The sequence below is a fragment of the Corvus hawaiiensis genome, chromosome 8, assembly GCF_020740725.1.
Source record: "Corvus hawaiiensis isolate bCorHaw1 chromosome 8, bCorHaw1.pri.cur, whole genome shotgun sequence".
NCBI classification, from domain to species: domain Eukaryota; kingdom Metazoa; phylum Chordata; class Aves; order Passeriformes; family Corvidae; genus Corvus; species Corvus hawaiiensis.
This window is the reverse complement of record NC_063220.1, coordinates 16,417,671-16,442,516: the sequence shown is the minus strand read 5'-3', so window position 1 is coordinate 16,442,516 and position 24,846 is coordinate 16,417,671. Positions and strand designations below refer to the sequence as shown.

Sequence of the window (24,846 nt, the reverse complement as noted above, 5' to 3'; positions counted from 1 at the left end):
AGGAGGACACATGTCAAAACTAGCAATATTCTGGGCATGATAGTGGTTGCCCTATGGAAAAATACCAAGGAAGTATTTAGATAAAGGTGCTTAAGGAATCAGATAATATGACACTGAGAAAGTGTTCACTGTCTGCATCTGTTTCTACTTCCTTTTTAATGGATTAATAGCAGCAATTGAGGGGTTTTTAGAGAAGTCAGAAGCTTGAGACCTGAAACCTCTGTAATTGCATCAAGAATATGTGGCAAAGGCAGGTTTGGATCTGTCTGTTAATTTACCTGTGAACTTTTAGCCACGGGATGAGTCATCAAATAATGCCACAAAGTGAATCAGGAGGTCTGGGGACTAAAGGATGTGGGAAATCTTCTTGTGTTGGTCACACACCACACAAGTCTGGGAAGGATTCTTTTATTTCTGAGAGCAGAATAGCGGCACTGAATTTGTGGCAGGGGAGCCATGCAGGACTGATCAGGATGAACCGTTGGTTATTAGGCAATTCTGAAATGAAAAACACTTCAAAATCTTTCCGTGAAGAGTCAGGTGCTGCTAGACAGAGATTTTCAAACTGTATGTACTACTAACATGATCAGGGTAGAAAATCCTAATATGCTTATTACTATTGTCAGCTTAGAAAGTTGGGGTATAAACAACCTCACAAGACCATAATTTGGATTCTACAGCAATAGGAAAAAGTAATCAGTGTCTCCTAACAAAGTATTTACAGGAGATTAAGTTGATGGTTTGAAAACAAAATAAATTATTTTTTTTTAAAAGGAAGATCATGGGAGAGAATGGAAAACCCAGAATTTTGCAAAACTATAAGGAATTTTTGTTTTGTTCTAAACCAGATGAAAACTCTCAAATAGTTACTGCTTTTAAATAAAAAAATAGCTGGCTATTAGAGTAGAAAAAGAAACCTTAGATTTATCTTAGAGTACTGATATCTGTCTTAATTGGAACTTCTGGTAGAAGTCTGTGGTAAGTTTTTAATAACATGAATTAAAATTAAGTTCTGAGTCTTAGATACTTGGCAACTGAATTATACATAGACCAAAAATACAGTAACAGGTTTACCAGTTCTTAAAGTTCTATGATCAGAGTTCATGTAGTTGGTGTTCTTTTAAATGAAAAGCTGTTGGAGTCAGAAGAGTGCACAGGACTTTTAACTCTTATTTAAAATTAAGGATTACTTTTTCCTGCAGTGAAGTATGAAAATGTGATATCAACATCTGAGAAAACAAGAATACAAAGAAAAGAACTTTATTGTATCTGTTTTAATGTTGAGATTTTTATTGTCACATATATTACAACACAGCATCACTATAAAATGTCATCAGTGGCTCCCTGGCTATTGGGCTGTAAGGGTCTGCAATGCTGAACAGTCTTGTGTGATAAATCTTCATCCTCTGTAGGTACAGTCACTCTATTCCCCATGCTTTTTTACGTAATATCTCGCTTGTATTTCTGAAAATACATCAACCCATTGATTCTGTTTTAGGATGGGAATATGGAATTACTATTCCTCCGGACACTAAACCCAAGTCATGGGTTGCTGCAGAGAAAATGTACCACACACATCGACGACGAAGACTGGTGCGGAAACGTAGGAGGGAACTGTCTGAAGGAGTTACAGCAGGAAGGGTAAGAAAAGAGAGATCCAATCAGGACTTGCACATTTTAACAGTTTGAGGTTTTGGGTTTTTTTAAAAGAACTGCATGAGATTACTCATTACCTGAGTAAAGAAAAAGTGTAATACCAACCAAAAAAAATCTTGAACAACCGTTTATGTTTTCATTATATTCCCTTTCTTTATCTTCTTCTACGTTGACGTTTCTAGCTTTGGTTTATGAGGGGGTTTTTAGGCCTGCCACAGCAAATGCTGCTTTTTTTCACTACAGTTACACAACACTGTGGATAACAAGAATTTGTATCTTCTAGGGAAGGTCATCATATGAAGATCAGGAAGGATGGGAATATGCTTCCCTGATTGGCTGGAAATTTCACTGGGAGCAACGCAGTTCTGATACTTTCCGTCGAAGACGATGGAGACGAAAAATGGCTCCCTCAGAGACACATGGTGCTGCAGCTATCTTTAAACTTGAAGGTGCTTTGGTAAGGGACAGAGTGTCAAAAAGGTCTTTCAAAGGTCAATCTGTTAATTTGCAGTAAATAAACAAATATATCAGCCATTTTAGCCCCTGAATTGTTAAACTAATATATAACTGAGAAGCTAATACAGTGTACATTGTTTAAATTATTTAGTCTGAAAGGGACCACTAAAGTTGGGGTAGAGATTTTTGTATTATTACTATTTTTTAATATTTTTATTACATATACAATATTGTATATCATGTTATATATAATTTATGTTTTATATTTTTTAAATCTTACTTATTGCTTTACTTTTCAAATTATTTTTGTTAGTGCATTATGTGAGATTTAGCTCGAAAGGCCAAATTACTAGATGAGCCTCCTGTAAATAAAGTGAAAAGGTAGCTCAAGCTTTTCATGCTTTTCATGTAATTTAGATGTTTTAACATCAGCACAAGAAACAACAGGTATGGAAAAAGCTGCCCCTGATGAGTATTTGCTTGTGTAAACAACCAAACACATGAAAAGATAAGAAAGTGGAGAAGCCAGAATTTCACATGACACAGATAGAGGAGCAGAATGCAGTTATTCCTCTAGTTTTCAGGTTAACACAGCTTCACAAATAACCTCTATTTACCAAAATACAAACTGTAGCAAATAATGTGAGAAGGCTCCTTTGTTTTTGTAAACTATATAATGATTCTGAGTGTATAGCATTAACAAAACCTTGCACTTTTTTCTTGGTTTGTTTCTCTTTTTTTCATCAAATGTTGACCAACGATTCACTGATGGAATTTTCTTTCTTCACTTAATTTGGTTGCTCTGAGTTTAATAATTCCTCTTTCAGTTTTGCTTACAGCTGTAGTTCCTGCACTAGTGCTGGGATGAAGCCTTAAAGCAGTTCTCTGCTGCAGCACTGTGCAGAAGACCTTTGACCTTTCCTCCACTATGAACTGATAGGTAGCTAGTACATCTCCAGAAATAAGAAATTCTGGAAGCAAGATTAAATGATTGCATATGATTTCTGCACAGCTTCAATTGGCAACAGGAAATGACCTCTGGACATGAGTAAACATCCTGTAAAGCACTTTTGCTCACAGAAGTAAATTACTCCTTGTCCTGGAGGAGAGATGGAAACCCATAAATTCCCACACATAGTCCATTTCTATCAAGTTCCTTCTATGTTTGTAAATAGTCAATAACTTTGTTCTCTATCTAACTTCAGGGAGCAGACAATAGTGTCGATGATGGAGAAGGGAAGAGTTCAGACAAAACCAAGGAGTCAGCTACAAAGGTGTTTGGTGCCAATACACCAATGGTTTCCTGCTATTTTGACAGTAGGTTCTTTAAAAATACCTTTCTCAAAAATCTTGTCTGTTTCCTTTTGGTCTCAAACAGAATCATAATTCTTTGTGGTTTACATCTGGCTTTATATGCCTTCTGGAGTAATTACTATCAGACCCTTGATTGGACCCTATTTAAATTATTAAGGAAAAAATCCAGTTAGTCATTTCAGTATTTCAGTCCACTGTTACACAGATATTTTTAAAGCCTGTATGGGACAGGAATTTTAAGGGTAAATTTGATTTTTCTATTGGTTTAGGTCACTTAACCAGCTCAGTGCAGGATCAGACAATGCCTGGGCCAGAGGAAGCAGTGCCATGTAGTTGAGTTGGTAAAGTGAACAAAACTGTAGCTTTGCCAACCTGGATTGGTTTTGAATGCTTTGTAATCACTGTAATGTGAATCACAAAAGCAGGGATGTTGAGATGGGAGCCACCAGTGCTAGTTAACAGGAATAGAGGCCAATTGTATGACTTAACATCCTTTTTGAGGAGCTCTGATTAGAACACTTGTCTTTATTTGAACTCTGCAGAACTTGATCAACTTGCTGGGAATGGATGTCTGTATCGTAAAGATTTCAGAACCCAGGGAACATTGTTGAAGTTGCTTTTTAATAATGACCACAGTTGGAGGAAAATGGCACTTTTTCTTGCCAGAGGTCAGAGGTTTCAGCTCAATGAGGTTCTGTAGTGGCTCAGATTTTTTCATGGGCTGAAAGGGTTAGACCTGACATCTTTTCAAGCAAAGCTGTAGTAGCTTAGCTAAGAGCTAAAAATGTGAAATACCCAGGATCTTGGAAGTGCTGTAGTGAATACTTAAGCACAGGAGTGCCCAGTTCTTGATTGTCTTTGCATGAGCTAGATTATCACACTGTTTCAAACAAATTTTTGAATAGAAAGATTTTTAGATGATCATATGGTGAAAAAAGCCCAAATAACATTAGTGATTTTTTTTTTTTTCATTTCTGTGTTGTGTTGGAACAAATGTCCTCAGGTGCTAGCTGATTGGTATTAATAGCACATGAAAAGCAAAAATGTTACTACAGTGCTTGTGTTATAATGTGTAAGGCATTAAAATATCTTCATTACAGAAAAGAAGCCTGTATAATGCAGTTGAACTGGTTTTATTTATTTGATACAGGAGTATATACTTACCACCTTCGCTGTTACATCTACCAGGCAAGAAACCTCATGGCTTTAGACAAAGACAGTTTTTCAGGTATGGAAAAATCCTGCTAAAGGTGCAGAAAACCCACTTTTGCCATGAACTAGTAGCTTGATTTATTTGGATGCAGAATATCTTGACTCTTTAAGGTCTGTGCATAGGTCCCAGCTACTGAAACTACACCGTAAAGAAAGTCTCAGCTTTATTACGTATGACCTGAATTTGTTACTACTGCCCCAGAGGCTGCTGCAAACAAAGTGCTCTGTTATGTCCTGTACCAGCTGCTGCCAGTGAATTCTCAGTGAGGGAATGGGATTTCAGATAAGGTCTGAATTTCCCATGACCAGGCCTTTCCTTTTGCCTTGGATTCTCCTTCTAACCAAAGTCTACATGCAGTTTTTTCCTGCAGGAAGTTTGCACAAAAGCAAGGATGAAGAAAGCTGGATGATTTCTTCGTTACTTATGTCACCAACTGCCTCTCAGTGTTCAGTGTGTCTTATTAACTGATTATGGACCATGAACATGTAGAAAACTACACTGTGCCTTACTGATAAGCATGTCTTTTATTTGTTTATACATGTGTACTTCTTGCCCATGTATTTCCAGCTCTTAGTTATTCCAACAGCGTTGTGTCCATCTGACATCTTTGTAGTCAGACTAATACCCAGCTTTCAAGTTTTGCTAATTCAAATCAAAATTTCACTGGAAAGTCACAGAGGAAATTGAATTTAGGTTCTGTAAGAATATGACTTTACACTTCCTTTAAGGAAGTTCAGCAGAAGACAAAGCTGAAATGAATTTTCTTTCTCCATTACCCTCCATTTGCATTCTTTTTTTTTCTCCCTTTAATTGAGTAGGTGTAATGCCTTTGTTACAGAGGATGCAATGCTTTACAAATTTTAGTGCTATTTTCTGAAATGAGGAGGGTTTTGTAGGGCTGCCTGCGTGTATTTGGTCTTGTTTCAGTATGCAGCACTTAAAAGCAATGCAAAGAAACAATTAAAAATGCCTTTAAATTGCATATGTATAATTGAGGACAGGCATCTCAGATGCAGTCATACATAAACTAGCTCATCTACATTTTATTTTCCTCTAAAATTTGTTTGAAGAATTAGCCAAATTTTGTAAAACTCTGATCATATACCTTGTCAGGATCTATTGAAACTGACCTAAAGATAACCTCTGAAATTGCCTTTAGTCCTTAGCAAGTGCAATTTGTACAGGAAACATTAATGACCATCATCAGATACCTTCTACAGAGCTCTTGATGATTTAAAGGCCTGCCGAATACTGGGCCTAGACCACTTTAATCATTCAGCTGTTTCACAAGAAGAGGTTGCTGTAAACAAGCATGTTTGAAACCTAACCATGATCTGAGCAATACAGCCTGGGAGAATTTGTTGTTTGGCAACTAGTCAGAACTAGAATTATTTCTTTGTATTATTTATGAGGCCGTACAGTTGTATATCAATGGAGACAACAAAAAAGTTTCTATGGACAAGATTTAAAGCAAGATTAGTATAAACAGTGTTTCATTTTAGTTTTCTGGTTATCTTTCTGCTTTGAAAGATATTTTATCATTTTCATTTATTACTGTTAATCAAGCCTTGTATAAAGGAAGTGATTTAGTAATCGAATGGAAATTGCTCTATTAAATGTTAATTACGTATATGTGTTCATTTTTGTTTTACATAGAATTGTTTATAGAACTGGTAACAACAGTAGAAAAATAACATATTACATTTGATAAAAATTGTGATTGCATACCTTATGGCTTGATGTGGTTTTGTTTGTCTGTAACTCTGTGCTTTCAATCTTTGTATGATATTTCAGATCCATATGCTCATGTTTCTTTCCTCCATCAAAGCAAAACAACCGAGGTCATTCATTCAACTCTAAATCCTACATGGGACCAAACTCTCATATTTAATGAAATTGAGATCTATGGGGACCCACAGTCAATAGCCCAAAACCCACCTAGTGTTGTTATTGAACTTTTTGACAGTGACCAAGTGGTAGGTGAAATCTTTTTACCCTGATTGCTTTTTTATTTATTTATGTTAGTTGACAACACATCAATGGCTGTTACTGCTGTTTTTTATTGCAGGGTAAAGATGAATTCCTTGGAAGAAGCGTTTGTTCCCCCATGGTCAAGTTAATCCCAGAAGAGGACATCACACCAAAACTGCTTTGGTATCCGGTAACAAATAATGGCAAAGCTAGTGGAGACATTCTTTTTGCTGCAGAACTTATTTTGAGAGACAAGGTGTGTATTTCTCCTTTTTTTGTGTGTGTGTAATATAATAAGATACAGTATATATTCTTCCATGATGAGACATTATGTGAAGAACTGTCTTAACACTTGCAAGGTATTTCATCTAAGGAAGATGGGAGAAACTAATATTCATGTTTGTGTCTTAATAGGCTGGTACCAACCTTCCAATTCTTCCATCACAAAGAGCACCAAAGCTTTACATGGTCCCTCAAGGAATCAGACCAGTAGTTCAACTCACTGCTGTTGAGGTATGGTTACTCTTAAACTAACTGAATACAAGTACAGTCTTCTCATCCTCTGGACAGGAGGCTTGTGTAAGTACTTAAAGAAAACAAAAAAATTCATAGTGAGAAATACTCTGTTCTTTAAGTGGTTTTGAATTTCACTGTTTCCACTTATTTTCCTAGAACTAGAACCTTGAAAGATTTTGCCAGACACGTTTTATTATTGAATATCTTTATTTCTTCTTTCCTACTTTTTGAGTGTTATATTAAGCATATTGATATCCCTTCCCACTTTTGCTTATATTGGATTTTATTTTACAGATTTTGGCCTGGGGGCTGCGAAACATGAAAAACTACCAACTGGCACCTGTTATGTCTCCAAGTCTCATTGTGGAATGTGGGGGTGAAATGGTGGAATCTGTGGTGATCAAAAACCTCAAAAAGACACCGAATTTTCCATCTTCTGTTCTCTTCATGAAAGTTGTACGTTACAAAAACCTATATACCACCTATCTATAGCAAAATAAGTGGCTCCATAGTTTCAAAGTTCAAGGGTTTGTTCTGAGTAGAAAAGCTCACACATCCTTTTTTGATTTACCATAAGCAATTTGTGAGCCTGAAAACTGTAATAAAGATCATGTAAACATGTGTGTACAGTCACTGGTAAGTTGCATGATTTTATATGCACAATCCAGTGCAGTATATAATTTTTTTTTTTTTTTTTTGAAAAGGCATCAATTTACCTGTAGATGTTTGGCTACTTTCTTATTGCTAGGATGGGAGCTGTGCAAGAGTAAAGAAAATTCAAGATTTGGGGCAATTAAAATTACTCTTACTGACTTTTATTGACTCATAAAATTAGAAGTTTTCATTCACCATACAGCCATAAAACATGGTAGTTCAATAGTAGGTAAATGAAGTAACAGCTCTGATTTAGGGAAAGAATCTTTATTCTTTCTTTTTCTTCTGTTTGCATTGTAAAAAACCTCTAACCTTGTATTTTTAGCTTTTGCCAAAAGAGGAGTTATACAGTCCATCCCTTGTTATCAAAGTAATAGACCACAGACCATTTGGACGGAAGCCCATTGTGGGACAATGTACTATTGATTTATTGGAAAGCTTTCGCTGTGACCCCTACACTACTAAACAAGACATTGCACCACAGCTGAAAGGTAGGAAACTGGAAAATGATACGTTCTGCTTTCTTGTGAGATACTAGAATTACCTACCTTCAGTGTTTACTCTGCATGTTGTACTGATGAATAGACATCTTGTGTTGTGTACTTAGTTGGAGATAATGTTTTCTGAAAGGAAAAACACCTAAAAGAGAGTATTAATTAGTGTAACATTCTGTGAAACATAAGAGGGCATAATGCAAAGCACTCTTGGACTTGATGTGCTCATTCCCTGAAGTTCCTCTTTAGTACCAACTTGGAAGTTAACTACCTGGAGATCACCTCTGCACTAGCACCAAAGTAATGATCCAGTATTCTAGCAAATATGGTCTGAATACAATGCTGACATTTCCTCTGTATTTTTTCAAGTTTTACTCTTAATTTGAATACTGTGTATTTGAGAAATGTTTGTATATCCTGCACAAAAATATTTTGTCTGTTTTTAGCAAAAAGTGGCAACGAATTGCTTTCTTTAGATAAACATATAGCCAATGAATTATTTTACATCTTCTGTAACTGTCTGGATTTAAATCTGATGAAACTGTTTAGTAAGATATTTTTCCTACAACATATTGCCTTAATAAAACCTTTGGCTTACAGTTAGTCTGCTCTCTGCTGCACTTCACCAGGATACAGTAATTGATATGGAAGACACACAGCCACTGCTAACAGCTCAGGTAATCTTTGAAATTTGATGCTTGACTTTGTTCTTAAGATCTCTGATTTCTGAGGAACTATCTAGACAGCAAAATTGTCAGAAACATATGCAACCCTGTGGAAAGCCAGATTGAAGAAAGGTACTTGGTGACAGGAAAGCAAAGGAAATATGTTAATCATTTTAATCTGTTTTCATATAGTAAACATTAAACTGTAGCATTTTGTGCTGGTAAAATTCACCAGTAGCTTAAGAATTAATTCACTTGTTCAATAGCTATTGAAAGCACATGATAGAACATTACCCAGCTCCCACTGATGGTGGCTAGAGCAGCTTGATTTTGCACAGACTGACCAGTTCTAGATAAAGGAGTTAGAAGTAGGTGTATGCTCTGGTCCTTCAGCCCCTCGTTTTATCACGGTCATGGCTTTGCCTCTCTTACCTTGAAGCCATCCAAGCCCAATACCACTGAAACAATGTTTTTCTGCACTAACACTTCACTTCTTTCCTTTTCTGTTGTGCCTTGTCTCTTTACTGCTCTGATTCTTTCGAGACCACCACAATACAGTTTTGCTTTCCAGGTAAAAAATAATTCTGCTTGCAGAATTTTACTCTTGTGTTGAAACATGACTGAAGACAGATTCCAAACAGTACATTTTCAAGGAAGAAATGTCAATTCTTTTAGGACTGTAAAATGTTTCCTTTGCCTAGTGTGTTCATAGATTTCTGATGGCCTGCTATGTTAAAGGAAGCAGAGGAGTTATGCCCTTTAATATATAGCAGTTTTGCAGACTCTTAATCCACAACTTTAACTTTTGAAAATGCAGAATATTTGACATTGTTACAGCAGTCCCAGAGTAAATACTACTGAATGTAAACTTTTGAACTGTTACTGCTATTTGAGTATATTAATGATTGCATTGTTCTTCTTTCATGGCTTCTTCTTATCATCATCATATTCAGAATCTAATTTAAATACATCATAGACCATGATCTTGTGATTACTGCCATCATACATGTAAATTGTCATTAATGTTTAATTTAGAGCAGTCTCACTTTTATCTGAAATAGGTTTTCTCTTCTAACATATTTGGTATATATTCTAATACAAGCTAGAACAGAGAACTATTATTCCCTTTTAAAAATATAAGGAAAAATATTTAGAAAATAAAGAAGACTTAGCACTTCAAAGTCACTGGTAAAATTGGTTATATTTGTGTAGTTTATTTTGAATACAAAGGGAAAATTTTAAATGCCACATAAACAGAAACACAATTTCTTTTAGTTTGGCATCACCCAAGCCAAATATAACCCTAGATACAGTGAAAGCATCCATATTAGAGGAATGAAAACTCAAAACAATCCAAATGGAAATAAGTAAAACTGTGGAAGGTGTAAGTGCTATGCAGACAACACCCTGAGGACACAAAATGCCAAAATTTCATCAATTACATTCCAATTTCCAGTGTTTAAGCAGTATGTCAACAGCACTCAGCAAAATGGCTTCTCCAACAGCAGTGCATGTATGTACCAAACTAATGCATGCAGGTGACCAGGACGGGGTTGGATGGGGAGGAATGTTAATGTATGGAGTCTTGAGGGGGTAATTCTCTTGGCAGTTTGGCCACAGAGAGATTTTGGAGGAGATGATGCTCACAAGTCCAGTATGATTAGTTATATTAAGGTATTCTTGTCCTGAAAATCTTACTATGCATATAGAATATGTATGAACTACTAAAAACTTCATTTTTGTGTCAACTTACTTAGAATCTCTGTGATAAAAGCACAAAATGAACAGGAATTATTTCACCACACTATTAATATTTAAACTTTGTTTAAAAGTCTACTTCCTGGAAAATAAAATTACAATTTAAAAATTTCTAACTCTGAATTTTCTAGGGATCCACTGCATCTCTTCGATTTTTTTTCCATAATTCCAAATTGTTCAAAAAGCTAATAGTTGATGTCTTGACAACTTCATGTATAACAATCTACAGTGGAGTCACTGGGTAGATTTTAAAAAGGACAGTAATATTACGTTGATTTTACCATGTGAATATTTCACTCCAAAATCTCCAATTTATCATATGGCATTTTATTCTGTATTTTGGCATTCTGTGAGCACATCCTGATTACAACTTCTAGTAACAATAATATCTAAATACTGAAGACTATTATTTGCTCTGGGAATTTTTAAAGAAGATCTTAAGGTTTTGATTTTTTTCCCTCCTTAACTACTTCTTCCCAAAACTACCAAGTGCATTATTTGAAGAGACATTTGAAGGTATATCAAGGGGAAAAAATAACAAACCCAAAACATAACCCCTGACTTAAACTCTTCCAACATTATTCTTTGATGAAAGATTCAGAGTTCTACACAGTGTATTTTGTGTATAGACTTTAAATTGGGTGTTTAAATTATGATTGCATAATTATGCAAGTTAACCTTTGCATTGTCAACATTGTATTTAAACAGTATTTTTAAAAAGTGAAATTTAACTATGGCAAACTATTCAAAATTACCTCATGAATTCTGCCCATAATTTGCTGGTAATGATGTTGTTTCCACAAAAAAATCACTCCAACTGTCTTTAGAAAATGACAGTCCCATGCTAATCTGATAAAAATATGCTGTACTTATATGATTTGAAGGTAGACAAGACTAGTAAAACAAATAGACCTGAACATCCCAGCAAAATAATTACTTAAGAGAACAGAAATGGGAATAAATGAGAATGATATACCAGAGTGATGTCCTGACTTGATGCATTTGGCTTGTATTCATAAAATGTTTTGCATATTTCCTCGGCTTTGCACAAAAATTCCTTGCTAATGCTTTTAAATGAAAACACAAGGTGTAATGTATAAAAAGTAGCACAAATGACACTTGCTAATCATGGCTTCCAGATGAGATGCATGATGCTTGCTCTTAATGGACTGTGGGGTCGTAATTAGGGTATCTGTGATTTAACAGGTGAAGCATTTTGGAATGTGCGCATTGTTTTCACACTTATATGGATAAATCTATAGATGTACATAGAGTAGTTGCTACTGTACTTTATAATCCTTCATCTTTTTTTCAGACTCCTGAAAATCCACAGCCTGTAAAAAATTGTTAAATGATAGTAGAAGGAAACGGGAAAAAGATGTTGAGCATTAGCAAATTATTTTATAGAGAAGTAAATAGTCATAAAGGGGAAAAAACCCACTTGAATCTTACATATGTGAAATTTGTTTGGAAATGTCTGGAATAGGTTCAGTTTTGTAACTGCTCTTAGAAATATTTTTCATCTGAAATAAATCAGATCCAGTGCTCTGTGCAGCCACAGATGAAAGTGGGGAGCGATGATACTGTGGAAACCAGTAAATAGAATCCAGACTGTAACACCACAATGATACAATAAAAATCTAGGCTTCTCTCAGTTTTGCTTTGCTATGTGAAGAAGCACAGGGCAATAATGTCTTACAGTCCTGCAAACATGTTTTTAAAATGTGTGTACGTATGTATGTGTATATATATATATCTCTATATATACTCCAGTTCAATATCTAGAACATTCTGCTTTTCTGACAGCAGAAAAAAAAAAATCAAGTTAAACACATGGTGTCTGAATATTCTTCAAAAGTATTTCTAAATTATTGATGTTAGTAACTTACTTTGCACACTTACTATATACAAACCCCTAACCATTTAAAGCCTATTTAACTGTATAAAATTCTTCAAATCATATCCTTAACATTGTTTTTATTTTGCTCTTTTCTTATGACTTGATCCTCATGAGCAGCTCACAGAAAAGGTAATGTATACTACTTTAAAAAATCTACACATTGCTTTCTCCAGTTGAAAACCACTATATCAATACTGCCTACAAATTAGAATTATAAGCATGTGGGTGAGAACAGTAATCTCTGAAAGTGTTTGATATAAAACCTACAGTGAACTTGTAAAATGGTAAATTTAGGCTAAATATGCAAGACTAAAATAGGAAGCCCTATATATAAAAAAAATCAAAACAACCAATCCAAAAGAGCCCAAACAAACCCTCACCTTTAATGATCTGCATAATACTTTAAGATTCTCTGTAAGTCCAAACAATCTTTAAAAAAAATCAGATTTACAGTGGATGAATACTATTCATTCTGTTCATTCATAGCAGATGAACGTTATTCATTACCATTGAAAGTTTGTTTTCAGGGGAAAGTATTTACATTATGCAGTCCACGTGAATACAGAAACGATCACTTTCTTAAACAGTGATTATCAGACTTAAAAATAGAAAAAACCCCACAGAAATACTGTATTAGTAGAATGTATAGATTGCTAGTATCTTGGTGTCGTGAGGCTTATTGAAGTACTGTTTCTAACAGGGCAAGACTCAATTACTCCTTCTCAACTGCATTGGTTTAGCAGTGAGGTAGATCTGCAACTGCCTTAATTATTATATTCTAATTTTCTTTCAGATAAAGTTCTAATATTACCTAACTGATAATAAGTTTTAGAGTATATTATTTATTACTGTGCTTAATTTTTCATTATTTTTGCTGTTGAATATGATATGAGAGAGACTTTATCTCCCAATAAAATCTTTTTTGCTTTTCTTTAAGGAGGAAGAAATTGTGGATTGGTGGAGCAAATTTTATGCTTCAATAGGAGAATATGAAAAATGTGGACAGTACATTAAAAAAGGATATGACACTTTAAAGGTATTGCCCAGGATAAAATAGCTTAACATATTTCAGAGCTTATGGGCCCAAGACCTGTCCCACTTTTTTTTTTTTTTTTTAAATGCTCTTCAAATTTCAGCTATACATGATTTTCTATAAAGGTTCTTTACTAAGTCATGTGATGAAATTAAGCTTCTAAGAAGATATCCTGGCTTCTCTTCTACTTAACTACACTTACTAAGAGATGTATTAAAAGTTTAATCTTGCCTTGGGTGAAAGGGAATTTTAGTCTTGACTTCATTGGGCACCAGGCAGATCCTAAATAAACATACACATTAAGAAAGTATGAGCACAGAGAATCAGTACATTTACTGTTTGTTGGCTAAAATTTGAAGTGAGACTGCTTTCATTTCTTATCTAATACAGCTAACAAAGAAAGTAAAGATAAGCTTATGATATGCTACTTACTCTGGTTTTAACCAAGCCTAAATGAAGCTTTATCACATGTTCTCCAAACATTGCATTTGCTCCCACTTTGATATAAAATAGTTCCAAAAGCTTTGGTTCCCTGAAATAGTCCATCAAACATAAAATACTTTGCAGTGGCACCATGGTGGAGCTGATATGTATGATAATTTCTAAACTTACCTTTTTTCTTTTTTTAAGGTGTATGACTGTGAATTGGAAAAAGTACCTGAATTCAATAATTTAACAGACTTCTGTGATACATTTAAACTATACAGAGGCAAATCTGAGGACAGTGATGATCCATCAGTGGTTGGGGAATTCAAGGTAAATTTCAAATGATGGGCAACAAACAAATGCTAGTTGCAGTCTTCTGTATATAAGTGGTTATTTAAGTAGATCTACATGCAAGTGTTTCAGCTTAAATATGGATGTGTGCATTAGTACGGGCAACAGATGTTTGTAACTACTTAGGTACAGGCCCATCTTTTTCAAGGAAAGTACAGCTACATGTTGCCCACACTAAAAGTGCTACATGTTAATCTAAAATGAATATAATTCCTGCTAATGTAACCTTTCCTGGTAACCATGGGACAGAACCTTCCCAGATAACCTCTTGAACAGGACTAAAGTTCCACAAAGTATGTTTTTAGAATGAATTTGGAAAAGGTATTTTGTACTATTTCTGTGTTTCTGTGACTTTTATAGATTAAAATAATGCTAATGTAGATAAAACCAACCAACCAAAAAACCCCCAAACCTTAAATGATGCTTTTGGAGAGAAAAACAAAGTATTTGTTACATATTCTCAGCTGGAACAAAATAGAGTAATTTTGTTGACATCAAAACAGCTGACTTGAAGATATAACCTTGCCTTTTAATAAGTCTTAATATCCAAAATCCACTAAAATAAAACAAAATACTTCTAAGTCACTGTGGATCAGGCTAGAATTCTGCTACTCCTGTATAAACCAGAATGTATATGTGTAGGATAAATAAGAAGAAACAGACTTAGCAGAGTGACTTTTCTCCATTTATCTTGATGGTGTCTTTCTACCATTTTTTAGGGATCCTTTAAAATCTATGCGTTGCCTGACGATCCCGCTGTTCCAGCCCCTCCGCGGCAGTTCCGGGAGCTGCCGGACAGCGGGCCCCAGGAGTGCATTGTGCGAATCTACATCGTCCGAGCCCTGCAGCTCCAGCCCCAGGACAACAACGGGCTGGTGAGAACGTTGGCTGTCGCAGTGTCTGTCAGCTAACTGCTCTCCTATACTTTAAGTAAAGTTAGTTTTGGTAGCTATTTCTTACCAATATTTTTGTTTCTTTTCTTTTAAATAGTGTGATCCTTATATAAAAATATCTCTAAGTAAAAAAGTAATTGAAGACAGAGATCATTATGTGCCTAATACCCTCAACCCAATCTTTGGCAGGTAACATATTTTTTTGTATTTTCAATTTACTGTATTTTAGACCGTTCTCCTATTTTTTAAGGTAAACCTTTACTTGAACTATTCAGTGCTCTATTCCTAGTTATATACTGACAGTTAATTGTGCGTAAAATTGCATAAGGCATTTCCCTTTGAAATCATTGGAAAACACAGATGTTTGGCTAATCCCTAGATTTTCTTTGTTATGTGGGTAAATTGCACGAAGTAAAACAATGTGTAGATCTTAAAACCAGCCTGTGTTAGTCATATAAGAATAACAAAATGTGCTATAGAATATGGCAAAAGTTTTAACTCTGAAAACTAGATGGATCTCACGAGTAATCAGCTTTAACATGTATTCCCAGTACACTGGTCTTTCCATCAAAGCTTAATGATGTCATTGAAATATATGAATAAAAAATACTAGATAGGAATGAAAAGTTACATCATCTGCATGATTACTATGAAATTCTGGGTCTGGTTTAGACTTGTAGGAGGATTTTGATAAATTAGAAAGTACAGAGAGGAGGAATAGAAGGATTATGACGGGTTTGAAAAGCACACTTTGCAATGATGCACTACAGGTTTTCAATTGTTCAGATTATGCAAAGAAATAGACAGCAAAGATAATTGATTTCAGACAGAAGGTAACTTTCTTCCTCAGTCCCAATTCAAGCTACTGCACAGAAAACATCCAAGTAATACATTGTGCAGAAAGGAAGGCGGTAATAGCCAGAGGAGTACAAATAAAACTATTTATAAATGCAAATAGAAATTGGAGCATGCGTGATAACTGCTTCTAGATTCATCAGCTCTGGAAGCATCCTTTTAATACCTTCTAAAGGCTATTGCTCAAAGATAAACTAATAAGTGCTTTGTTTACTTTGGGCTTTTTTGAGTTTAAAAATAAGAAGCATTGCTCAAAAGAGCAATAGCCTTAACGAGGAATTTTTATGTTTAGAATGTATGAACTCAGCTGCTTCTTGCCTCAAGAAAAGGATCTGAAGATTTCAGTCTATGACTATGACACATTGACTCGTGATGAAAAAGTGGGTGAAACCATAATTGATCTTGAAAATAGATTCCTTTCTCGTTATGGATCTCACTGTGGCATCCCACAGCAGTACTGGATGTAAGTAATTTTGTCTGTTGAAAATTTTAATCTGTAAAACCTAGTACCCAGTCTCCAAAAAAGCCCTTAACTCTATGGTTAAAAACCAATGCTGTGGCTTCTCAAGGGTATTTGTTGTGCTTACTCTATCATCTAAATTCCAAGTGAAACTAAATCTTCAGAATAGCCTTCACTGAAAACCATGGCGTGAACTATTTTAATATTTTCTTAATACAGTAATGTATGTTATTTCTGTCCAGAGAACTCACACTTAAGAGAATTTTCTGACCTACTGATGGAAGTAAATATGAAAGCATCTATCAGTGTAAATTATTTTGATACACAAAGAAAAAACTACTGTGTCTTGGAAGGTAATTGAGCTGCTACAAAATTATGTCACTATATCAAACTCCAGAGGCCTCAATCTAGGCAGTTACAGTGCTGCTCTTTCTGAGCTAGTTTAATAAATACATTTTACATGATGTGTAAATGCCCTGAATAGTGAATAATTTTAGAATGTGTTTCTTTTGCTTTCATAAAAGTTCAGGTGTGAATACCTGGCGTGATCAACTAAAACCCACCCAGTTATTGCAAAATGTAGCCAGGTTTAAAGGCTATTCTCCTCCTGTCCTCTCTGAGAATGGTAGAAAGATTAACTACGGGGGACAAGACTATACTTTGGAAGAAGCTGGTGAGCTTGTTCACTTATTTTATATGTATGTCTTAAATTCATATTGATAAAATATAAAAATTTCCAGTTATTTATGGAATACTAGAAAAATATCTTTGATTTTTCTCCAAGTTGAGCACACTTTTCTGCTCAATTTTAAATACCTGGTTTTAATTTTTTGTTTTAAATTTCAAATGCAAATTCTAGTTCATAAGCCCCTGTTCTTTTCCCATTTCTTTTATTTCAGAAGCTAACAAAATCTTGCATCAGCATCTTGGTCCGGGTGAAGAGCGGTTAGCCCTTCATATCCTCAGAACCCAGGGTTTGGTACCTGAACATGTGGAAACAAGGACCTTATATAGCACCTTCCAGCCCAACATCTCCCAGGTACTGTGAACTGGCTTGGTTATGGTTTCTTGAAAGCAGAAATGGAGCATTCCAGAGTTTATGTCATGGTGTTAATGGCATGGTATCACTCAGGGGAAAAGAGGGCTACAAATCATTGCTGCTTGGCTGAAAATGTGAAGCAGGTTAGTCTAGAAACATAATAAAATGCAGTTATGCTTTGCCACTAAGACCTCCAAATGACATCCTAAACACTGGCAGAGGGGAAATTAGGAAAGATTTATTTCTTTCTTTGTTACTGAAGTAAACTGGAATATATGTTTATGCCTTACCAGCAATAAAGGAGACAGGCTAGCTCAAGAGCTTCCCAGCTGCATCCAACAAATGAGACCCAGCTTGTCAATTCTCTACAAGTCAGAGGTGCAAGTTTAAACATGAAGCCTTACATTGGACCTCGCTGCTAGAGAGGAACAAAGGCTAACGTTACTTTTCTGGCATTACCTAACTCACCAGTGGTTGGGGTTTTTTAAGAAAGTTTCTGTAGAAACAGAAAACTTGTCTGAAAAATAAAGGGGCCATGACAAACCTATATACAACAAACAATCCCTCATCCATCTTCTTCACTGCTACAGGGAAAGCTGCAGATGTGGGTGGATGTTTTCCCTAAAAGCTTAGGACCGCCAGGCCCTCCATTCAACATCACTCCCCGAAAAGCCAAGAAGTGAGTATCCCCACATACTATATACCCTCTGGCAGCCTTGACAAAGCAATTCAACTCTCTTGTCCCAAACATCTCTCTTAGGTATATCTTGCGTGTGATTGTCTGGAACACCAAAGATGTCCTTCTGGATGAAAAGAGCATCACAGGAGAAGAAATGAGTGACATTTATGTGAAGGGGTAGGAGCATTCTCTCATGTAACACTTAACTTACAAATGAATAACATTCAGAATGTCCTGGGAATATCTTGACCGTGGGTTTCAAATATTTTTTTCATTCAGCCAAGTCAAATGCTAACCTCAGAGGAGCACGGAAGTCTTATGAGATAAAGCATGACCAGTTAATGTGTGGTGAAAGTTCCCAGAATTTCACCTCTTGAGATGGATAGCAACTGAAAAGATAGAGTTATCTTTGGTGTTGCATGACTTGGATTGTTATTTTTTACATTCCCTAGTCTTAATATAAAAAAAGTCAATAGAAATCAGAGAAATATACTACTAGGCTGATTTAATTTCTCCCTAAAAAAGAATTCAGCAACTCACCGCTGATACGGCGCTGGTCTTAGATCAGAAATCCAGTTCAGATGTTCCTATTTATAGTGCCAAATTGGAGCCAACTACAAAAGGGCGTGGAAGACTCCCCCGCCCTCTGTGAGCAACACTTACAGGTTGTCTGCAACCCCTTAGTGACACTGTTCCAGTACAAACAGGCACCAGTGTAGTCCCACTGCAAACACCAGACGCATCTCTCCATATTTTCAGGTGGATGCCTGGTAATGAAGAAAATAAGCAGAAAACTGATGTTCACTACCGATCATTAGATGGTGAAGGGAACTTTAACTGGAGATTTGTTTTTCCTTTTGACTACCTCCCAGCAGAGCAACTCTGTTTAGTTTCCAAAAAGGTAAGTATTGCTAAAGATTTCAATGCTTAGAATACAGATTCTAGCTAGCCTGGTAATTTGTACCTACATATTAAAAGAGACAATTTGGCTCAGATCTGCATACTCTTCTCACACTGCTGTTGTGAACAGATTCCTTGCCTTTGGGCCAGGAACAATACACTGGCAACAACAGCAGTCTCCTTTTTGCAGGGGCAAGATTAGATCTTTTAATACTTCCACCATCCCCAGAATTCACAAGTACTAGCAGACCCCAGCTTTGAATTTTCATAAGTAATTTTTAAAGGTGCTTGGTATTCATTTTTTAAAATTTTAGGAACATTTTTGGAGTCTTGACAAGACAGAATTCAGAATCCCACCCAAACTGATCATTCAAATATGGGATAATGACAAGTTCTCCTTGGATGACTATCTGGGTAAGACTTTGAATAAGAATAGTTACTGTTGTCTCAAAGAAGGAAGGATATCAAAGTGAACAATTTTAAATTACCACATGAGGATTGCATTTACAGTGAGACACTGAGCATGGAAATGCACTCCAGCTTTCCTTCTGAATGAATGAGTATTCACTCAGGAAAGGCCTACTTGCAGGTAAACCAAGATACTTTTCATTCAGGTGAGCCGTCTCCCAAGGCGCGTAAAATCAGAATGTGCGTGAAAATTTACTTTGCTTCTTTCTTTAAGTAAAATTAATTGAACAAGGGTACTTCAGTTCTAAATAAGAGTAATGACATAATGCTGTAATTTAGGTTTAAGCAATCTACTTTAGGCTGTTATTAATCCCTACCTTTTCTAGAGATACTGCTCTGCACAGGATTCTCTGCCCTGTATTATGACAGCTCCAAAGTTTACACACAAACTATATAGGCCTCAAAATCTGAAAACAAATAGTTGATTTGTAACTGTCATTTAAGTTTGCTAAATTATGCATTTAGCTGTCAGAAATTACTTATTACATTGCTGTATTTGAGTATCTTCTGTTTAGATGTGGGGGGGGGAAAATCCTCAATTAAAAAAAATCAAATGATCTTGCATTAAAGAAGGTGGAGGTGGAGTCGAGCTTGCTAAATGAAATTTATCAACACCAGCAGCAGGGGCTTAAACACAATGTGTCCCAATTCCCTGCCTCACAACATCCTTAGACAAATAAGAATGTAATGTGTCTGTTGATTGCCTTTCCTGTATAACATGTTTGGAGATAGCAAAGGTTGATGTTGAACTGCTGGGCTGTATGGTTGGTTGTGTTATGCAGTGTTTATTTTTGTATCCACCTCCTAGGCTTTGTGGAACTTGATTTACATAAAACAATCATTCCAGCAAAAGTTCCTGAGAAGTGTAATATAGACATGATCCCAGAATACAAGGCAGACAGTTCTCAGAAGGCTCCCAGGACAGCCTCTCTCTTTGAACAGAAATCCATGAAAGGATGGTGGCCGTGTTATGTTGAAAAGGATGGCGCCCGTATTTTAGCGGTATGGTTATTACTTCTTTTAAAAGTACTTCAGATGTGCTCACCTTACTTTTCAAATTACAAAGAAAGACTGTAAAGAGTCTCCCACTTAGCTGTTAGCTTTCAGTGGATATATGGAGGAGGGGTAAATAGGACATTCCATGGACAAGTTCAGGAATTTGTTCCAGCAGTAAGTTTTTGTTTTAAAATGTGAGTTTAATACTTCATTCATTTAGTTTGTTGCTGACCTTGTTTAACTTGAAAGACTGTGCTTGCCAGGTTGAATCATGCTATCTTGCCAAAGCAGCTGATGAAGCCATGTGAATGAATGCATAGCCTCAAGCTGTGCCAGGGGAGGTTCAGCTTGAACATCAGGAAAAATTTCTTCATAAGAAGGGTTGTTAAGCATTGGAATGGCTGCACAAGGAGGTGGTGGAGTCACCATCCCTGGAGGCATTCAAGAAAGGACTGGACGTGGCACTTAGTGCCATGCTCTAGTTGACAAGGTGGACCTGGTGATCTTAGAAGTCTTTTCCAACCTAAATGATTGTGTGATTCTTTAATTTATCACATTATTTCTCAGAAGAGCATCAGAGACATCCCAAATGCGTTGAAGACTAAAGGAAAAAGTTTAAATCCAAAGGATTTTTGTACACAGCAAACAAAATCTCTGTACTGAGAATCCAGACTAGCTTTGTGATTATGTATGCAATCAGAAGACCCAAAGCATTCTAACTTGTTCTACAGAGAATATAAATGCATATTTATAATTTTCAGAATATTAAGCCTTTCAAATGTGTCTTCTTCTTCTTTCTAATGTTTTTGCCTTTAAACTTTATCACTGGAATTTAATAAATGAGGAAAAATATTCAGAAACATTTATAAGCCACAGCAATATGAAAAATTAGATGCTTGGTCATTTGGAAAATATGCAGTCCTTGGGTTGCTTTTGAAAAAAGAGAAGAACTGGTTTTGTTTTGCTAAACTGGAAAAAAAAATTATAGCTTAAAACAGAACTATAGATGAATTAGCAGAACAAATTTATGTCCAGTGATTTGGTTTTTTCTGTGTGTCTTTTCCTGATACTGTGTTGTGACGCTGTCATGGTACAGAGATCAGTATATTTTGAGAAGGAAATGGGAAACCCAGATGTACACCATGAGCTGATGCTGGTTCTTCTGTAGAAGTACCAAGCAAGTCCTATTAGTGCAATTTCAATAAGATGCTTGTCTCATACCACTTTTTCTGAAGGGTAAAGTTGAAATGACATTGGAAGTTGTCAATGAAAAGGAAGCTGAGGAAAGGCCAGCTGGTAAAGGAAGAGATGAACCCAACATGAACCCCAAACTAGATCTACCAAAGTAAGATATTTTTATCCCGTTAGATTTAGAAATATTCAATATCTAACTACTCTGATGCATGCAGTAATATATTAGTCATCAGTTACCCTTTGCAAAACTTCATTTATAAAAGCCAATCTTGTTTCCTCCTGCAAGCATTAGGATAAAATGCAAGGTGGTTTCAGTACTAATGGCACATGTTTACTGCAGCTGCTATCTTGCATTTCAAAACTGTCTGTTCTCTTCAACCTCCAGACCAGCGTGTTTTAATGTGTTATAATCTTAGTGTGTTATAAACCTAAGTATCCCCTGGTTTTAGAGTATAAATAATACTTGTTTCTTCCACAATGCAGCCGGCCAGATACTTCCTTCCTTTGGTTTACAAATCCCTGCAAGACCATGAAATTTATTGTGTGGCGCAGGTTTAAATGGCTCTTCATAGGCCTTATCATCCTGCTGATTCTCCTCCTGTTTGCAGCAGTGCTGCTCTATTCCCTGCCGGTAAGAATTCCTGAATGTTACTGTTCCTCAGCCGTGGGATGTGCTTAGACAGGAGTCATCAACAAGATACACTCCTTACTCAGGAGTCCATCATCTCTGTTTTAGCAGGAGATAGGGATTATATCCTTATAGATGTAAAAAGATTCAACTGATTTTTACTGAGAAACAATTAAAATTTAGGTTAAGATTAACCTATTAACTAAAGATGGAACAAAGAACTGCTTTAGAAGAGTTAATAATCTACACAATTAAAATAGCTAATAGCTGGCCTAGAGTCTACATTAGTCTGAAAAAACATTACCTATTTTCCCTGTATTTTAACTGAAATTACCGCACCATAAATACATTTTGATCCATTCTAATATTTTAAATGTCTTTTTCAAAGCTACACCGAAGTATTTTGTGTACATCATTTTACTTCTCTTGTTTCCTTCTTCCTCCCCCAACAGAATTATTTGTCAATGAAGATCGTGAAACCAATTTAAAGAAGATTTTTTTTTACCTCATCTTTTTAAGTAGTACTGAAATTTCGCCCCAGGCTGTGGACCAAAATCAGCAAGGCTCTCCATCCTTTGTATCTGCTTGTATTTAGAACAGCAAAATAGATAATTAAGACTTTCAATAAGGTTAACCAAGGTTCAAGAGGTCATGGAAGGTGTGTTTTAAAAACAAGAAATAACCCACACCCCCCATTTTTTTTACTTCAGTGGTATCTATGCATGGTAAATTTCTGACGTTGCTTTTAAAGTGGATTTTTCATAAAAAATCACTCCGAGGAGCTGCCTGCTTTTGCTGTCTCTGGTTTTTAATGGATACTTCCTTTTGAGAATCCTTTTCATTGGGCACACTTTGAAACTCTGCATTTTAAGTTAAAGGAAAACAATCACTACTTACAATTATGCCTACCAAAGAAACATCACAGTGCAACCAATGGGTCATACACTGTTTCTAGTTCCAAAGTTTTCATCATCATGCTTCTTAACATTCTTATTTGCCATGCTGTAGACTTGCAAACACTATACACATATCTTGACAAGTGCATAAACATAGAAATTAATTATGCATTTTTTTAGTATATTTACAAAATTTTAAATAAACTTATCCACAAGTAAAATGCAAGTTTCTAGTTTTCTTCAACTGTAACAAAACTACAATGTATTAGGACTTAAGTAGTGTCTATCAGAGCATGTAATATCACAGCCCTGGAGTTTAGGGTTGAAGAATAAGGAAATACTTCTGCACAAAGTTCTCATTAATTTATTAATTAATTATGAAATTAATAAAGAAATCTGTTGACTAGTTTCACTATACTCCTTGTATTTAGAGATGACCATGAATCAAAACACGAGGGTACATGACCTAGAATCAGCCCTTGTTTGAAATCTGATCTGCATATGGGAAGTATCTCACTTTGCCTCAGTCTCCTCTCCCAAGGCAGAGTAAAATATAATCTGCACTAAAAATCAGGTCATCATCTGTGATTCTATCTCACTTTTATGGAGGGCTGAAGCAGAAGTACCTCTGAACATTCTCTGGTCCTTGAAATGAAAGAAATCTGCAGCAGAACCTGAAATCAGCATTTGATATGATTGTCACACTTTTGACTGGATAAAGACTTCAGCTGTCTTTAAAAAGATGTCAGAAGTAACTACAAAAATTAATTAGTCTTTAAAAGCTTCTGTCATTGTATTTAGTGACATACTTAACACTTTCTTATAGCACAGTACTGTAAAACAATAAGCATGTACTTGTCAGGCAAAATAAGTAACCTTATTCTGTTGGAGGAGTTAGGGTAAAGGTCTTACATTAAATAACTTCCATCATGTGAAGTCCCAGTGCCTAGAGCAGAGCAAGCAGCAGTCATCCTGTTGAAAACATAGCACCTCCCTTAATTTTTTGTTGTCAAGAAACTCTCAAGCATCTTGACCCTTGAATGAGAGCTCAGAGCTGGAACTAATCACTACCCAGATGGATTGTCCCTCCACTAATGATGAAATAGCACTCCAGAAATAACCTGCAATTTGCATGAGCTAATGTTTGATCATCCACTATTAAAATCTGTCTCAATCAATGCCATAAATCTGACAAATGATGAAAATCACAGCAACCTTATTTTCGTGCAAGACAAGAAAGTGTGTTGCTTCTAAGGGTTGTAATTAGAAAGCATTTAACTTCAAAGAGTGTGGAGCAGAGATCCAAGGAAGACTGTTCACAGAGCATTTGAAGAGTGGCAGGTACTGCCCTTCTGAGTGGAGTTCACCCTTTTCCAGATGCCTTTTTGTCCAAGCATGCATAGGCTTGATCATTTCACTTCAATTAGGCAG

General features: G+C 35.8%; 1 protein-coding gene and 1 long non-coding RNA gene across 7 annotated transcripts in view; one reads left to right on the top strand and one right to left on the bottom strand.

The window, feature by feature from the left end:
• Nucleotides 1-23,824, top strand: part of MYOF (myoferlin) — a 64,350-nt gene extending 40,526 nt beyond the window's left edge. For 2 of the 6 annotated variants that reach the window (XM_048310668.1, XM_048310667.1), the window contains 27 exons: nt 1,499-1,641; nt 1,940-2,113; nt 3,318-3,429; nt 4,577-4,654; nt 6,434-6,615; nt 6,708-6,866; nt 7,025-7,123; nt 7,421-7,582; nt 8,106-8,271; nt 8,875-8,951; nt 10,396-10,452; nt 12,715-12,726; nt 13,535-13,633; nt 14,261-14,386; nt 15,127-15,282; nt 15,398-15,489; nt 16,448-16,618; nt 17,140-17,288; nt 17,515-17,654; nt 18,245-18,333; nt 18,415-18,510; nt 19,093-19,234; nt 19,548-19,647; nt 20,510-20,703; nt 21,933-22,042; nt 22,375-22,522; nt 22,972-23,824. In XM_048310668.1, the coding sequence (XP_048166625.1) occupies nt 1,499-1,641; nt 1,940-2,113; nt 3,318-3,429; nt 4,577-4,654; nt 6,434-6,615; nt 6,708-6,866; nt 7,025-7,123; nt 7,421-7,582; nt 8,106-8,271; nt 8,875-8,951; nt 10,396-10,452; nt 12,715-12,726; nt 13,535-13,633; nt 14,261-14,386; nt 15,127-15,282; nt 15,398-15,489; nt 16,448-16,618; nt 17,140-17,288; nt 17,515-17,654; nt 18,245-18,333; nt 18,415-18,510; nt 19,093-19,234; nt 19,548-19,647; nt 20,510-20,703; nt 21,933-22,042; nt 22,375-22,522; nt 22,972-23,007 (3,269 nt within the window). In that variant the 3' untranslated portion in view covers nt 23,008-23,824. The other 4 variants (XM_048310671.1, XM_048310669.1, XM_048310672.1 and 1 more) reach the window with 3 other exon arrangements.
• Nucleotides 1,269-8,548, bottom strand: LOC125329168. The gene is made up of 2 exons (XR_007205062.1): nt 8,329-8,548; nt 1,269-2,153 (listed from the first exon to the last, which is right to left on the bottom strand). It is a non-coding gene; the product is annotated as an uncharacterized LOC125329168 (long non-coding RNA).
• Nucleotides 23,825-24,846: the final 1,022 nt, after the last annotated feature.